This window comes from Engystomops pustulosus, chromosome 6, assembly GCF_040894005.1.
Source record: "Engystomops pustulosus chromosome 6, aEngPut4.maternal, whole genome shotgun sequence".
NCBI lineage: Eukaryota > Metazoa > Chordata > Amphibia > Anura > Leptodactylidae > Engystomops > Engystomops pustulosus.
In genome coordinates, this window is record NC_092416.1 from 153,905,618 (window position 1) to 153,922,533 (window position 16,916).

The 16,916-nt window shown below is 41.6% G+C and overlaps 2 protein-coding genes across 3 annotated transcripts in view; both read left to right on the forward strand.

The window, feature by feature from the left end:
• The first annotated feature begins 4,054 nt into the window (after positions 1–4,054).
• On the forward strand, positions 4,055–15,937 carry RBM12 (RNA binding motif protein 12). Of its 2 annotated transcripts, none has more exons than XM_072111880.1 (3): positions 4,055–4,195; positions 7,768–7,848; positions 10,374–15,937. In XM_072111880.1, exon 3 carries the CDS (start codon positions 10,396–10,398, stop codon positions 13,027–13,029), a length of 2,634 nt encoding a protein of 877 aa, XP_071967981.1. In that variant the 5' UTR covers positions 4,055–4,195; positions 7,768–7,848; positions 10,374–10,395; the 3' UTR covers positions 13,030–15,937. The 2 variants fall into 2 exon arrangements, with proteins under 2 accessions (XP_071967981.1, XP_071967982.1); XM_072111881.1 differs by having other exon boundaries at positions 4,060–4,195; positions 7,799–7,848.
• Positions 4,056–16,916, forward strand: part of CPNE1 (copine 1) — a 68,358-nt gene continuing 55,497 nt past the window's right edge. Inside the window, exon 1 of the mRNA XM_072111883.1 lies at positions 4,056–4,195. The gene's annotated coding sequence lies outside the window, so the exon portion shown is untranslated. The remainder of the gene's footprint in view (positions 4,196–16,916) is intronic.

Genomic DNA, 16,916 nt, shown 5'->3' on the forward strand with positions numbered 1-16,916 from the left:
TAGTGCACAAATGGTTATTTCTCAGTGCCCAAGCCACCAGCCATGCAGGAGATGTGCCTCCTTTCAAATGATTGGAACCGGAACCAGTTCTCTGAACACAGAGGAACCAGTAGTCGTCCTATGTAGGGAAAATTTAGAAGTGATTTTCTCAGGAACGGTGAAGGTCCCGTGGTCAGACTCCTACCAATCATTTAATACTGATACCTCCTAGATCCCTCTGCTTTATAGGAGTGTTCCACTCACCCTTTGGAAAACTGCTAAAATAAGATATTCTACATTATCCCTATTATATGGCTACCTGGGCTTTCCATTTGGACACAGTCATTCCATTGGTCCATACTTAAAGGGAACCTACACCCCGATTCTACCTATAAAGGTAGAAGGGGTGGTAGGTGGATGAATGGGACGTGAGGATAGCCCTTTTTGGGCTAATCCTCACGTCCCGGCTATCTTTTAGAAAAGTTTATTGCGGGCATATGCAAATTTATTTATGCGGCTACTGGGACATGAGGCTACTAGTCGCGGCTACTCCACGCCCCAGTAGCCACATTACTCCGCCTACCATTTAATCTTCGGCGCGCAGCTCCTCGTAGCTGCGCGCCCTCGTCCGAGTCCCCCGGCATCTGCGGCCTACTGCGCATGCGCAGTAGCTCCGGAGCCGCGGCTGCGCAGCCAAAGGCCTGGGTTCTGCGCATGCGCAGAACGCAGGGGACTCAGACGAGGGTGCGCAGCTATGAGGAGCTGCGCGCTGAAGATTAAATGGTAGGCGGAGTAATGTGGCTACTGGAGCGTGGAGTAGCCGCGACTAGTAGCCTCATGTCCGGCTACTCCACGGCCCAGTAGCCGCATAAATAAATTTGCATATGCCCGCAATAAACTTTTCTAAAAGATAGCCGGGACGTGAGGATTAGCCCAAAAAGGGCTATCCTCACGTCCCATTCATCCACCTACCACCCCTTCTACCTTTATAGGTAGAATCGGGGTGGTAGGTTCCCTTTAAAAGCATAGACATTTTATCTATTATTAATAGTTAAATCCCAATTGGCGCCTGAGATAATAGCGAATACCTACTAGCTTTGCATGTTTCCTAGATTTCCCTTATTTAATTTATTTTTTAGCGTTAACAATAAGGGCAATCTGCGAAATGCAAACTCGCATGGCCTTAAGAAGACTACTGCAGAAAATCCATGGGTACCACTGTGGAGCCACCATTTGTACATCCCCCTGTAAATTTCTCCCACCCACCAAAAGATGTCATTATGTCATGTAGGGATCTGCACGTGTTACGGATTATCAAGCAAAAATTTGTAACCATTATGCGCACAGTTTTTATGTGCGTTTTTTGTGTGCCGATGTTGCCATTTAGTTGTCCATTGCGTTTTCTGTTTGTTTTTTTATGTGGATTGATACAGATTTTTAGTCTCCCTAGACTTCAATCTAAAAAAAAAAAACTCTTGCAAAAATTCAAGTGAACATACAAGAAAAGTGACATGACCATTTATTTTATTTTCCGCACTGATAAACCATTTCCAAACAGAACAAAACGCACAGTCTGTTACGTTTTCCAAATCACATTTACTTTAATGCTACCGTATTACCCTCCACGGATTCATTAACATGTGCAAACCTTACAGATTTTTCTACTTCTTATGCTTCTTAATTTTGAATTCAAATGAAAATTAGCCCACACATTCTTTGGCGGCTCTCCCTGCAAAAGTGACACCCCTCAAGACCAGTCCTAAATCTCTAACTTTGCTGCGTCACTGCTCCGGATGCCCAAATCTTACACATTAGCAAAAGTGAATTTAGTAGTAAAGCACAGATGGTGGAATTCATTAAAAATGGGTTGCTACAAGAAAGGTGACAAATGTGGGACCTACAGAAAGAGGACTTGTAAGTGCGCGGCACAGAAATGAGGTTATTATGAATAAGGTTATTACAAGAAATAATGAAAAAAAGCATTATAAATTGGGGAAAGAGAAAAGGGGGCATTATACATTGTGAGCAACTGTAATACTGTGTGGTCCACATTAACAGGACATAATATAGTATGCGGGTAGTAAAAGGAGGTATTTGGGTATCTTCCCACATTGCAGAATACCTCCGGACTGGCACCAGCATTGGGCATAGCCGGGCAAGTGCTGGAGCTGCTGGGCGGGGGCCCACGTAAGGCTGTACATAAGTAATCCATGGGTGTGAGGAGCGCTGTATCTAATGAATCCATAGGAGGTGAGCGAGGCTTTAATATAAAATAACCATGATGGGGTTGTTTGGGATGATAAACTAGGGAATATTTTAGGGAACAGGAGACTGTTTTAGTTTCTGAATTTTTAATGCCACCATGTAAGATCATTGCAAAGGGGCCCACGGAGGCTCTGCCGCCCGGGGGCCTATTGGAGCCGAACATGATAATCATAGTACGGTTGATAAAAGACACATGTCCGTCAAGTTCAACTAATGACGAGATTATGGGGAAACAATTCTGTATAACATTATTTAGGTGTAAAAAGGCATCTAGACCCTTCTTGAAGCTCTCTGCTGTGACCAGCGCCTGAGGCAGGCTATTCCACACATTGATAGTTCTCAAAGTAAAAAAGCCCTGTCACCTTTGATGATTAAACCTTGTGTTCTCCAGACGGAGACAGCGCCCCTTTGTCTTTTGAGTTGATTTAATCTGAAACAACTTTTTGTATGGACCATTCATATATTTATGTAAATTAATAATCTTATGTTATCTGTGGATTAAATAATTCTGCTGGTCTGCAGCCATTACTGTATTTTTACACATGCATCAGAAACTATCTTAATCATCTGTTTTATGCCACGATTTTGCCACGACGGGGCACAATGATCCATAGCAGCCCATAAGGGACTTTTCACTTATTTGCTGTTGATCCGAAATCTGCAGTGGCAGGCTATTTCTGCTTCCAATTTTCTTTTTGCCCCAGAATGTCTGTATAGGATTAGCCTCATACACTACACTGCTACTGAATTACACTGCCGATTTACCTCATGGAAATGCCATGCAGAAAATCTGCACTTATTACGCATGGAGGTACTCTTAAGCCGCTTTCACATGATGCGTCACATTTTTTGCTGCATTTTCTAAGCATTCTAAAGGCTTGAATCAAGATCACATGCTGAGGTTTTAGCAAATGCATTGAAAACGCAATGTAATCTTAGTATGTGATCAAAGCTAAAGCGTGAAGAATGCGTTAGAAACGTGACACAACGTCTTAGGCCTCATAAACACAAACGTATGGGGGGCATATGTACGGAGCTATACGGTACCACTCCGGACATGTCCTATCTTTCCCCATGTTGTGAGCCGTGGATTACTATAGAGAGGGGAGCGGTCACATTCAGGATGGGGCAGGGATTTTGAACTAAAATTACATGTTTAGTTCCTCCATAAGTTAGGAGGTACGCTTTTATACTACATTGTAAGTGAATAAAAAGAAGAATAGCTATATAAGTGGTAAATATACATCTGCAAAGAGTTTGTATGTTCTCTCCGTGTTTGCGTGGGTTTCCTCCGGGTACTCTGGTTTCCTCCCACACTCCAAAACATACTGGTAGGTTGTTTAGATTGTGAGCCCCATGGGGACAGGGACCAATTTGACATGCTTTGTGCAGCGCTGCGTAATCTGTAGGCGCTATATAATTAAGAATTATTATTATTATTACATGACACAATGCTTATGTTGGGGGTGTGAATCATGGCTCTAACATTAAAGTTTTTGTTATTTCCATATATATGTGCAAAACAACGCAACTCCTTTACAAAGCTAATTTTATTTCATGAAGCAGAAACCGTTTTTACACAAATTTGGGGACAAATAACTGGCACGTGTGAAATGGCCGCAATACAGTGTCATGCGTAGTACGGTGTATTGCAGATGATGTAAACAACGAGCTGCCATCCCCCCCCCCCCCCCCTTCCCTCCTTCAGGCGGGCGGGATCCGCAGGCTCCGCCTCCAGGAGATGAAATGGAAGCTGCGCGTCATGTGACGTCACACATCTGTGCAGCCGCCATTTTGTGCGGCTGCTGCTGCGGGAGAAAGAAAGCGCGATAATAAAATCTAGTGAGCGGCGCGGAGAGAGGAGGCCGTGAGGGAGAGGGTGCGGCGCCTCGCCTTCCCTTCTGCGTTTTCTCTCCTGTATTAGTTCTATAATTAAAAAGAGATTTCAGCGGTAAGAGACGCCACAGGAGTCGCTGAGGGGGAAGTGTGTGAGGGAGGGATGGACGCAGGAGCAGGCCTCAGGCCTCGCGGTGTATTTTTCAATGTATTGTCCATAAATGTGTTACCATAATCCTCCCATGTGCGGCGCTAACGCTAGCATTGCCCTATTACAAGTGTGTACAGTCACCAATATGAATGTGCGTTAAATGACCCGGATGGTTATGGTTTGGCTCCAATGCTGGATTATATAATTGGATACAAGGGATAATACTTTACTGCTGTGTGGTGTTTTTGATGTTGGGTTAATTGCTGATGTGATGTTTATTACATATGGTGATTTGTGTTGGTATTGTAGTATTTCTTTCTAGGCAAACCACCTGTAAGACAGGGAAGAGAAATGAGAGCATAGTTTCCACGCTCCTGGATCCCATGTTTCATCAGTACTTTACGTTTTTCAGGCCTGAGCCCGGCCAGAGGTTCTGAGGTGTTGGGGGACATGTTTAATCTAAAGACTGGACTCCTCAGAACCAGGGGACAACAAAGGAAGTGACATCTCATGGTCTGAGGAGGCTACTGAAGAGGGTCTAGTGACCCATCCAGTACTTTCTGGCAGCCGCAGCGCCACAAAACTGAAGTATTGGAGCAATGTGGGATCCAGGAGCCTAAAAGGGGTAAGTATGCCTTCATCCCCCCCCTCACAACACCTTGTGATGCCACACGTGGCGCTTTTAACCTGTTTTTGGTCCGTCTTTCAGCAGTCTTATCTTAATTAAAACTGGTCAAAAACGAATGTGTTTTTGGGCGGACTGCTTGAAAGCGGACCAAAAACAGGTTCAAAACGACATGTTTCAGTTTAATGAAAATCCTTAAATAGGACCTATTGCAAAAATAGTCATTTCTGCATCCCAATTTATGGCCAAATACTGTCACATTGTGGAGGGCATGCTGAGTTTTGATATAGAGCATCTCGTGTCTCGCTGTAAGAGGATATTGTAATGTGAATACCTATTGTTCAGAAATCTGGTCGGGCATCTTACTGGTGCCATATGCCAGTGGTGCTGCCATGTTGTACAGCTGTAAGATGCCTACATGTGTCATAAGGTAGCCCTTTAGTATGCTGGAAAGGGGCCAATGTAAAGGCATATAATGGTACACATCACATTTTGAGTCTTAAAGTTATAAAAATAACATCCTGCTTTTTATATATTTGGGGGAAAAAAATGTACCACCAGGAATCTAGGAGAAGATAATCCTGATGTGAATGGTCGGCAGGGTTGGAGGGAGACCCTCTATGTATAGATATGTGTCTGATGATGAGATCACTTGTGTTGTCATTCAATAGTTCATGCAAAAATAGGAAAAAAATTGAACTCGCTCAAAAGTTGCATGAATATTTATGTGCCTTCGTATGTCTACGGCTGGTGAATCTTGGCAATGACTTGTAGTGGTTATGGTCACCGGATGCGATTTCCTTGTCTGTGGTTATATGTTCTGATTTCATTCTTATGGTTAAGATTTTAACACTAAAAACACTTCATTCTATCGAGGGAAACACAGACCATGGTGGTTTTGTTAGTCTCAGTTCGGCTTGTTTAGCTCTTCAAGATTTCTTTTAGTTGGTTTGCCATGTGTTTTGCTCAGGCTCATGTCCTGACAAAGTGCATATAAGATTTTACTGTGATTTCTACTATATTTTCTATGCTCAAACAATTGGGTTATGTCATTTCTTTAGGTCTATACTGTAACTAGTAGCTCAGTTGGTGGTTGTCTTATACTATTACTTGTACTAATCTGTGAGTTGATGTGTTGTAATACCTGTATTTGTAGAATATTGTTTCAATTTGTTGATTCTGTTTGTTAATGACAAAGCTCTTCGAAGGATTAAGCATTCAATATTTTCTTGGAACCTGGATGGAAGTAAAAGTTCCCTGTTCTGTCAGAATTGAACTTGCTTCTAGAGTTATTCTTTCTATAATTGCCAAAAAACTGCAGTGTCCTTTTGGTGGCTGTGTAAATATTCACATATGAAAGGGGGGGGGGGGGGCCCTGCTTGTACCGCATATATTACAATTGTTGTATGGATCAGTCTGAGAACCAATGCATTGCTTTATGGAACAGGTGCGAAATGTACACTCCTTGTATCCATCCTATGGCGTGTCACTGAGACACTTGGGCTTTGTTCACTTATTCAGTTTTTCAGATGCAGTTTTCAAAGCCAGAAGGAGGTGTGGATCATAACAAGTGAGATTATATGATTGAGAGCTGCTATTCCTCGTATATATATATTTTTTCACACTCCACTCCTGGTTTGGATAGAAAAAACTTCATTTAAAAGTCTAAATGTGTGATTCTTTATGGATTTTAATTTGGACTTCCTGCACAAGAACAATATAGTGTTTGTGTCTTCCGCAAGTGAGCTCTGCTATCACGGCCAGGAAATTTTACGGCTTTGGTAGTTGGTTGTAGTCGGTGAAACAGTCTATCATCTGGCCAAGATGTACGTTTGTTTCCATGTAGGCTTAGACTGGGTTACCCGAGCTATTGTTTTTTTTTTTTTTTTTTTTTTTTTTTTGTCTTCATCCATAATGGAAGAGACTACCAGCAAGTCAAGGATTGTAAACCAAACAAACTTACATGTTGATGTGTGCCCGCTGTGGTGAAATCCACTCCTCCTTTAGCTTCCTATGCCCTTGTTTAAAAAAAATAAATTAAACAAAATTTTTAGGGTGCGGTCACACGCTGCACTTGCGCTGAGCTAGCACTGAGTTATCAAGTGCAGAGGACCGTGCCTCGGTTCATTAGCGTTTCTAGCTAAATGCATACAATTGTTTACCAATCACATGCGGTTGTCCAAGGCGCAGTGTGTGACCGTACCGATAAAATATGCAAATGAGCCTGAGGAGCTCCAGGTTCCATAGTTGTAAGATTAAGAAGCCAGAGTGGGCATACATCGTTATGTCATTGTGTTTGGTTTACAAAGTAGTTGGCTTTTGGGCTCCAGATTACTTTGCGTTTTACGTTCACATCAGGCAACTATAGGGATTTGAAAGCCTGTTTTCAGTCTGTTTTGCAATGAGAGTTGCTTTGGTTATAGTAATTTGTTATAGTTCTGTGATGTTATTTACTTGCGTCAAAACAACGTGCAGGTGTGTAGACGGCCTTATTTCCTGATTCATTTTGCTGATTGGCATGTATGAGGATTGATGCTGTAACTTGGTATGTTGTAAGTGTGTTCATTATTGATGTCATGATAGCAAGTTATCCATCTGCAAATTTCAAAGGATGGTAACGTAGACAATGAATTTATGTGCTTCCTCATTGTTCATCTGAGTTGGTTAAGTCATAGTTTTACCCCCTGGCAACAAAGTTTGAACTGATCTGTCACGTACTTGCTTTAATTTTTCTTATATATAAGAATTTTATATAATCAATTTTTCATCTCTAATGCATATAATGTGGACACAACCTGGTGCGTGCTGCCAGATAGGCAGAATATTTCCAGGATTACTTGATGCATTCTCCATCAGATTCTGCATTATTGTGATTTTCATTTTGTGCTTTAATTTCATTCTTTTTTTGCAGTCCTAAAGATTTTTTTATTGATTGCATTCAGGATTTACTGGATTCTTCCCAATAAAGAAAAAAATATCTAATTCTCGTCAGGTAAGCTAATAATTTAAATGTACAGTGATTAAAAACTTTTTTTTTCTTGATTACTTGATTTCAAAGCTTATTATAAAACTACAGTATGTACATTAAATAGAAGCGATTCTGAAACCTATTCATTGGCACAGACAAACATTTTTTTTTTATATTGGTGTATGCTTGGCTGTCTTTTGAGATACAGCTAGGCATTGCAATGTGTCATTGTGGGTGCAGTTTGCCAAGCCTGCATACTGATGCACTTTCTTGCTATTGATAAACCTCCTATTTATTGGCAAATAGACATAGGATATGTCAATTTATTGGATCTAATTTTTCATTAATAATTACATAATGTCATTAACATGTACTTTAGCTGCCTAGTAAGACCAGTGGGTGGGATATATGAAAGTATATGATGATTTTCTGTTAAAAATGCACCTATGTGACCCATAAAGAAGTGTCACATGACCTGATTTTGCATGTGGAAGTATCTGGATATCGGGGCGAAAGTGCTGCTGCCTTCCCCTTCCTTAGGGGTAGAACCTGTTACATGACAGATGCCCCTCCTCTTGTAAGCTTTTTTTTTTTTTTTTTTTGGGAGGGGGGGTGGGGTGGGGTAGATTTTCAGACAAAAGGCTAAATGAAATCTACCACTTAGAAAAGCTCATTGTAAACCAAGCACATTCATGTTTAGCTGATGCAGGCACTTCTCTTGTTATCCATAAGATGTCATTTCTGCAGAAATAATCTTTTCTAATTGTGCAAATTAGCGCATGATGCTCCTCCTTTAATACTTTACTTATGCCCCCTTCTTCTTCTATCACACTGCCTCCCTCGGATTCAGCAGTTCACGCATGTGCAATTGGCTCCCTCAACGCCTGACATCTGCGCTCATGAATCACATTCACATTGAGACTTCTGCCTGAATCCAAGGGAGGTGGTGGGATAGAAAATAAGCGGGAAACATGAATATATAAGAGGGACATTCTGTGACGTGCACAGGAGTATCCGGCTCTAAATTGCATAAATTAAAATATTTCTACATAAGTGACTGTTATGGATAAGGAAGAGAAGTGGCTGCAGATTGAGTGTGCATGGTTTAGTGAGCTTTTCTAAGTGGTAGACTTCCTTTTAAGGACATCTATAACCACTTTAGGGTTGTTAGCCTGTCCTAAACTCATGCTCGTTACCTATAGGGGATGATCTCGCTTAAGCTAGTTTCCAGGCTCCTGAATCGCTGATAAAACGACTTCAGCCATGAAGGTCGTGCATAAATTACTGAGCGGAGTAGCTCAGATTATGTAAAAAGACAAAAGGAGGTTTTCAGCTCACCATTTTCCAGTTTGTAGATGCACAACACTTTGTATAGCCGATGCATGGACATGCTGTGCGGGGACCAGAGAGTAAATCCACAGTACTATAAAATAGAAGTCCAGCTCCAGGCAAATTCAATATCTTGAACGGATAAAAAATCCACTTTATTAAAACAAAAACACATAGTGATGTCCTACAACAATTTTTCTGAAGAAATTATGTTATAGGACGTCACTGTGTTAACTTTTTTTTAATAAAGTGGATTTTTATCCGTTCAAGATATTGAATTTGCCTGGAGTTGGACTTCTATCTCGGTTTATGTGACCCAAAGCGCCTCCATAAGTTTATAAAGTCATTTTATCAGCGATTAAGGAGCCTGGATACTAGCTGATAGAAGACAGATCATCCCTCACAGGTAACGAGCGTGAGTTATAGGAGTGTCTAACATCCCTAAGGTGATGTCCTTTAGGTCATGTTAATTTGGTAAAATATTGGTGATTTATAGGCAGGTGCTATAATAGTGCCTTTCCCTAGTAGAAAAAGTGAAGAATGTTTTTTGATTAGACAAATTATGAAAGTTGTTTTAGATTTTTTTTCATGTTGATGCACCAGAAATGTAAGGAAAATTAAAGACCTATTGAAAACTACATATTTTCAAGTGTCCTAAAGATGGCAGCACAGAGACGCGAGAGTATGAAATATGGGATTTTGTATTTTTATATACCTAGTCTTTTCTTATGGGATATGAGAATTCTATGAGATCAGTATGCGTGCCCCTTTGTAAATTGCAATAAAATACTATTGCCTTCTTGATTAGTGTGTGAAAACGTGGGTTGGTGGCTATAACCACTTTATAAATGACCCACTTTTGTCTCATCTGCAGCAGAGTAGTGCATCAATGTAGGAATCGATGTGTATGTAAACAATTCTTAGCAGAAGTTATATTTTTTATTACTATGTATTTCTGTTCTCTGGCCTCACGAAGTGTTTCTACTGTGCTCAAGTCTTAAAAAAAACCTCTTACCATGGAAAATTTCATTGCTTAGATATTTGCATGGTTACTTCTACATGGCATCTTAACTGTATTGGTTGTTTTTCTCTGATGGTAATGTTTGTGTGTATATGTTAATTTGGAGAGACATGTTAAAAGGAAAACCCTAAGAAAGCTATTTGATGGAAGCCTATTAAAATCTTGAGTCTGATGTGGACGTTGCTTTTTTCATCTGCAGGTGTTTGTTGTGTCAACGCAGCATGGCTGTGGTCATCCGCTTACAAGGTCTGCCCATAGTGGCAGGGACCATGGACATTCGGCACTTCTTCTCTGGATTAACCATTCCTGATGGTGGCGTGCATATTGTAGGGGGTGAGCAGGGTGAGGCTTTCATCGTTTTTGCCACCGATGAAGATGCACGACTTGGTATGATGCGCACTGGTGGTACCATCAAAGGGTCAAAAGTGTCCTTGCTGTTGAGCAGTAAGACTGAAATGCAAAACATGATTGAACTTAGCCGCAGGCGCTTTGAGACTGCCAATGTTGATATTCCACCAGCAAATTCTAACCGTCCAGGTCCTCCTCCAAACCCAACAATGAGCTCTAGCTCTGTAATGAGCCGAGTTAATATGCCGACAACTGTTCCCAACTACAGTAGCCCTCCTACCAGCACAGTCTCCACAGTAACCTCTGTAGTTGATAGTACTAAAAATGTAGCAACTTTCTCTACAGCTGGTGTTGGAAATGCTCCAGCAAATCTAGGTGCAGCCTTCTGCAATCCAACATTTACATCTCCTATGCCCAGTGTTGCTCCTCAGCTGCCTTCTGTACCCCCACCACCAATCCCTCCTATGCCAACCATTCCAACCCTTCCACCAATGCCGTCAATACCTCCTATGCCTGTTCCTCCTCCTGTGTCTACCATGCCTCCAGTTCCCCCTGTTCCCCCAATACCTCCAGTTCCACCAGTACCACCAATGTCTGCACTTCCTCCATTGTCTGGAATGCCTCCACTGAATCCACCACCCGTTGGTCCTATGCCAGCAGGAATGAATGGCTCTGGATCCCAAATGACTGGTAATATTAACCCATTGTTTCTTGGTCCTGTGAATCCAATGCCGTTAGGTTCTCAAAATGCTATGAAACCCCCCCCACCTCTTAACCATGATGACCCATATGTGGCTCTTCATGGGTTGCCAGTTCATGTGTCTGATCATGACATAAAGGACTTCTTCCATGGTTTGCGTATAGATGGTTTGGTTATGGTTAAAGATCATGTGGGACGTCCCACCGGTGGGGCATTGGTGAAGCTCCTTACCCCTCATGACACATATGAAGCTTTGAAAAGGAATGGAATGCTAATGGGACAACGTTTTATTGAAGTGACCCCAGCCAGCGAGAGACAGTGGGTCATGTCTTGTGGTCATATGGGCAAACATGGTGGAGGACACCGTGGAGCGCTGCATATGGCGCAACAAGTGATGGGCAGGTCCAAATCTCCAAGCCGCCGGCAGCGTTCCAGGTCTAGGTCCCCACATGAGCACGGTTTCTGCATTTATTTGAAAGGCCTTCCCTATGAGGCTGAAAACAAACATGTGATAGATTTCTTTAAAAAACTGGACATTATTGAAGACAGCATTTATATTGCATATGCACCCAATGGTAAAGCTACTGGAGAAGGTTTTCTGGAATTTAGAAATGAGAACGATTATAAGACTGCTCTGAATCGACACAAGCAATATATGGGCAATCGGTTTATTCAGGTTCACCCCATTACAAAAAATCAAATGATAGAAAAGATTGAAAGTATTAGGAAAAAATTGCAGAGTTACAATTATGTTGATCGTAAAGATTCTGCCCTCGACATGGAGATGGATAAGCATGGCCCCAGACTCTGGGCGCACCTTTCAAATCTGCCCTATAACATAGGTAGAAAGGATGTATTTCAGTTCTTTAATTTAGAAGGAATTGCTGTAGATGAGAGCAGTGTACATGTCTTGACAGATAACAATGGTCAAGGATTAGGACAGGCACTTGCTCAGTACATGAGCGAAGATGATGCTCGTAAATCGGAGCGTCTAAATCGGAAAAAGTTGAACGGCAGAGATGCTTTTTTGCGCATAGTCACTAATGAAGAAAGGAAAGATATTGAAATCAATCCTCCAATTCTCGGTAGAAAAGGGTTCAAAATGCAAAATTATAGTAACGTATCTGATGCAATACGCAGCAGTGCAGATGAATTTGCTTTTATGAATAGCAGCATAAATGACAATGCCCAGAACTTTCTGCTCCCTAACAAATTTGGTGGACCTAGCAGTACTTATGCTCCCCCAGTCCCACCACCTGCAATGGGAATTGGATTCGTAGATCCCAGGCCACCTCCCCCTGGAACATCAAATGTAAAAACTTCTCCAGTTGATCCCGCTGAATTTGTTCCCGGTGCCAGTCATTTTAATGTACCCCCTGCCGGATTTGCAACTGGTCCTCCACAATTTGCAAGCGTACCTTTAACTGCAAATGCTCCGCCTAACTTTAACCAAGCCCCACCAAACATACCAGGTAGCCCTGGTGGTATGAATCCTCCTCCCGGGTTTGGTCCAGGAAATCTGCCAATAAGCGGACCACCAGGATTTGGAAATGGGTCTGCAAAACCTGGGCCAACAGTAATTCGGATCCAAAATATGCCATTCACAGTCACTGTCGATGAAATACTAGATTTCTTTTATGGTTACCAGTTGATACCTGGTTCAGTTTGCTTAAAGTTTAGTGAGAAGGGTATGCCTACAGGAGAAGCCATGGTTGCCTTTGAATCCCGCGATGAGGCCACAGCCGCTGTGGTTGATTTAAATGACCGGCCGATGGGCTCAAGAAAAGTAAAACTAGTTTTGGGCTAGTGCATCCCTGCTGTTATTTGAGTACGCTATGTTTTGTGACTGACAAACCTTTATAGGACCTGTACAATTTGCAGGTCTATTTCATGCTGATTTAGAACTGTAATGTATTTGCAGACACATGACTATTTAGGGCATGCTTTGGTTATGTCACACCCTGGTAAGACAACTGTTTTAGTTGTTTTTTTTCCATGTCTCTTTGCCAGTGTTAATGCCCTATTTTCTTTTTACTTTTAATGTTCAAATGTATTTTCTAAACATTTTGTGCGAACGCAACAAGTACATTTTGTATTTTTTTCAAAAATGTTGATCAAATTGTGTTATACATGCAATAATGCTCATTGCTATGATTATTCCTGAAATGTCGCAAATGAGGTCTCTTGCAGGAAATTATGTTCCTTTATATCCTTCGGTGAATGGAATACAAATTTTGCCACTAGCTACTACGTGAGAATTTGCAGGCGTGTTATTTCCTTTTCCATTTTGAGCCTGTTATTTTCTGTCGAACGAAACGGAGTCCTGATTTGCTGTCAAAATCTCGCTTTTTAGTGGCAAAACCTTCAAGGTTACTTTATTTCTTTAGTATCTAATGTATTGTTGTACTTTCTATGAGCTAGTGGCAAAACTTTGATTCCAATGGTTTGCAGAATACACGGCTTCAGACTTGTTTCCTTCGGTGGAGCCTGCTTTTGTGTTTCTCTTGAGAAGATTGTACAAATTGAAGCAAGAGAGGCTTATTCATTTTTCCTTTTTACACGGCTCATGTGATGCTTTTCAACATATGAAGTGGATTTGCCACCCAATGGTTGACATCGGTATGAGAAATGCTTGCGATGATCAAAGTTATCTGTGTAATAAAATTGTATTTCCATGTGAACATGTGCAGCTTGGCTCTTCAGGCTGTATGCTGTGTGGACTGCTCCTATGCTGCGATGTTTGGCAGATTACAAACAATGCTTGAGATGGTCATAATTTCTATTATGCAAATTAAGTATTTTATGGCTTGTAGAAGTGGTTAGAGAGCAGGTTTTAAGTATCTGCTTGTCATTTTAAAGATTACACGGCATAACCTTTCCATTTCGTTGCTGTGCTAGAGTTTAAAATGACTATGTTGGTAGTTTTGACCCCGCAGAACTGCTGGCCATGCTACATAAAGGATGGAGAGAGAATAAGACCAAGAAAGTTACATTTTAACGCCTCTGGCACTAAAGTGCCTATTTGGTGACCCCGTTTTCCACTTAAAGGGGTTGTCATTAAAGGGGTTTTCCCACAAATCAAGTTAGGTCCTAACCACAGGGTACCTCGGAGCCCTCATTCTAGTGATCCATGGGTGTCTCATCACTGTGAATAGGGCCTAACTTGACTGGTGGGAAAAACCCTTTAACCATATTTATGCACTCTATGGGGGATAAATGATGAGGGGATAAATAGACTCAGACTAGGACTCCTCCCTCCCCCACAATAGGAAGAACAGGGGAACGCAGCTCCACATGTCTGCCTTGGACTTTTGGTTTAGTCTTATCATTATCCAATTATAGGGTTAGGCAGGTCCTATCTTGGAAACTGAGGTCTGCTCCCTGCAGTGATTCTGAATGCAGACTGTGCTGTGCATATACGGCCATTCTCAATTGAGCTCTGTGAGTTGAATGGAGGGTGACCGTACATGTGTGGGCTCTCTTCAGCCCCTCTGTGGGAAAGAAGGAAGCGGACCACTGTGCCCACGATGGGTATTCCCATCTTATTATCCCACTTCTAGGATGCACGCCTTTTAAAAGGGATTATACTTATAACCTGTCAATAATGGCTTGGTCCTGTGCTCCATTAACTGCTATGGTACTCCCTGAATGTTAAGAGGATGGATCAAACTGAGAAGTCCAAGTCGGACATGAGGAAGTTGTGATCTCCTGTTCTGCCAATTGCAGGGGGTCCCTTGGCCAATAATATATTCATGCTCTACCTGTAGATGCGGGATATAGTTAAAGGGGTTTCCCCGGGAACAAAAATTAGGCCCTATCCAACTTGCTGATCAGTGGGGTTCTCAGTGAGGAGATCCCCTTCAGATCATGAAAATGAGGGGTCCGTTTGGGTCGCACTTAAATCAGTCGGACCCCTCGTCGCTCCGTCAGACTAATGGAGCAGATGGCCCGGCATGACCGCTTTGCTGCATTAATCTCTATGGAGTTGGCAGAAATTGTCAAGCACCGCCCTCTCCGATCTCCGTTAGCTCCATAGAGATTGAAGCAGAACGGTCAAGTGCGGCTGTCTGCTCCATTAGTCTGACGGTGGGACGAAGGGTCCGACGGAGCTAAGTGGGACCCAATCGGACCCCTCATTTTGGTGATCTGAAGGGGGTATCCTCACTGAGACCCCCCCCCCCCCCCCTCAGTTAGGCCCTATCCCGTGGAACTTTTGTTTGTGGGAAAACCCCTTTAATGATACAACCCATTCAACATTTCAAAATCCTATCTGCTCTGATTGTTATTGCATCCAGTGAAGAGTTTTTAAAGGGAAACTATTTACTTGATAGGGGTCTCCCAGGTATTTCTGTAAACCTCTCCAGAGTTGATTGAATAGTTGATTTCTTGGTCGTTCAACATGTATGACCATCACCCAAGAATGTTTACATTGCTCTCCACGTCCCATCAGCACTTTTGATGGATCTTTACTGCTAATGGTCTCTTTATTGTGTAATATAGATGTATTTAAAAAGTTGCATGTGTGGAATAGAATTTTTTTTTGAATTGACTGTTTTCAATAAATATTATGTATCAATTTTTAGTTTGACACATTACACTATAAATTGGAATTTATCTGCTTTATACTTTATTACTGGTTTAATTCTGGATATCAAGGAAATATTGTGGATGCTGTAAATATAATATGTGAAATAAAGTTATTTCTTTGGATCCTCGAGGAGAGCATGGTTCTGCTTGATGCACAGATTAATATGAAATTTTTTTCTTCTTAACCATCAGTTTAAAAGGTTAAAATACAGCAACATGGTCAGTTTTATTATTATGAACTTTGCAGACAAAACAAACAAAGTGGAAGAAAAATGTGGTTTTAAAGATCTCATTGGTTTGATGTCATGACCCCACTCCCCCCTCCACAAATTCCCCATGTGACTGGTATTGGTTGCTGTGTACTGTATGGCTGCGTGCACACAAAGTTCATCAAGTATTGCTGTTTTATATGTGCCCGTTTGAAAGCAAAAAAGTAAAATATTCAGTTCTTGCTGTGCTTTCCACACACAGGAGCCACATGTGTTGCAGTGGGATCTGTCCGGGTGTGACGAATCTCTGAGTCACCCTGACATGTTAGAACAACTATGAAATATTTTTTTATAAATAATATTTAGTGAGAAATTCTCTGGCTCCCACGCTGGAAGAGGAAGCCATCCATTCCTACCTGATGAGTTAAAGATTGCATTAATTGATCTCTATTAAATTCCAGTAATCGATTGTCTTGCTAGTTCTTGTTTATTTGTTTCATGGTTGTCCTTAAGTGCTAGGAGCTGCTACCAGCATCCGCCAAACCTGATAATAACGAGGTCTGGTATTGTGCATGACATTACGGGTGCTTTTCACACTCCAGTGGTTTTGCTTAAAAGTACAAGTTTTGATTTACTTGCTGTCTGTTGAACACTATGAATTATGCATGTATGCCTAGATTTTATCTCCAAGTCCTCCTCTCATTCAGAGGGAAATTTAAAGAGCCCCAGTCAACAAATTCCTTTGTGTGTTGACATTTTAATTTTTTTTTTTATTAGTCTCCTAGAGGAAATGTAGTCGCCTACGCTAGTATTTCATGATTACAAACACTTCTTGTTGCCATGTTTTATGTTGTAAGGAAGAATGGTTTTACTTGACATTTCCCCATATAATACATTT

Bases quoted from the DNA above. Each gene is read 5' to 3' on its own strand.
- RBM12 (XM_072111880.1), top strand. From the start codon at position 10,396: ATGGCTGTGGTCATCCGCTTACAAGGTCTGCCCATAGTGGCAGGGACC.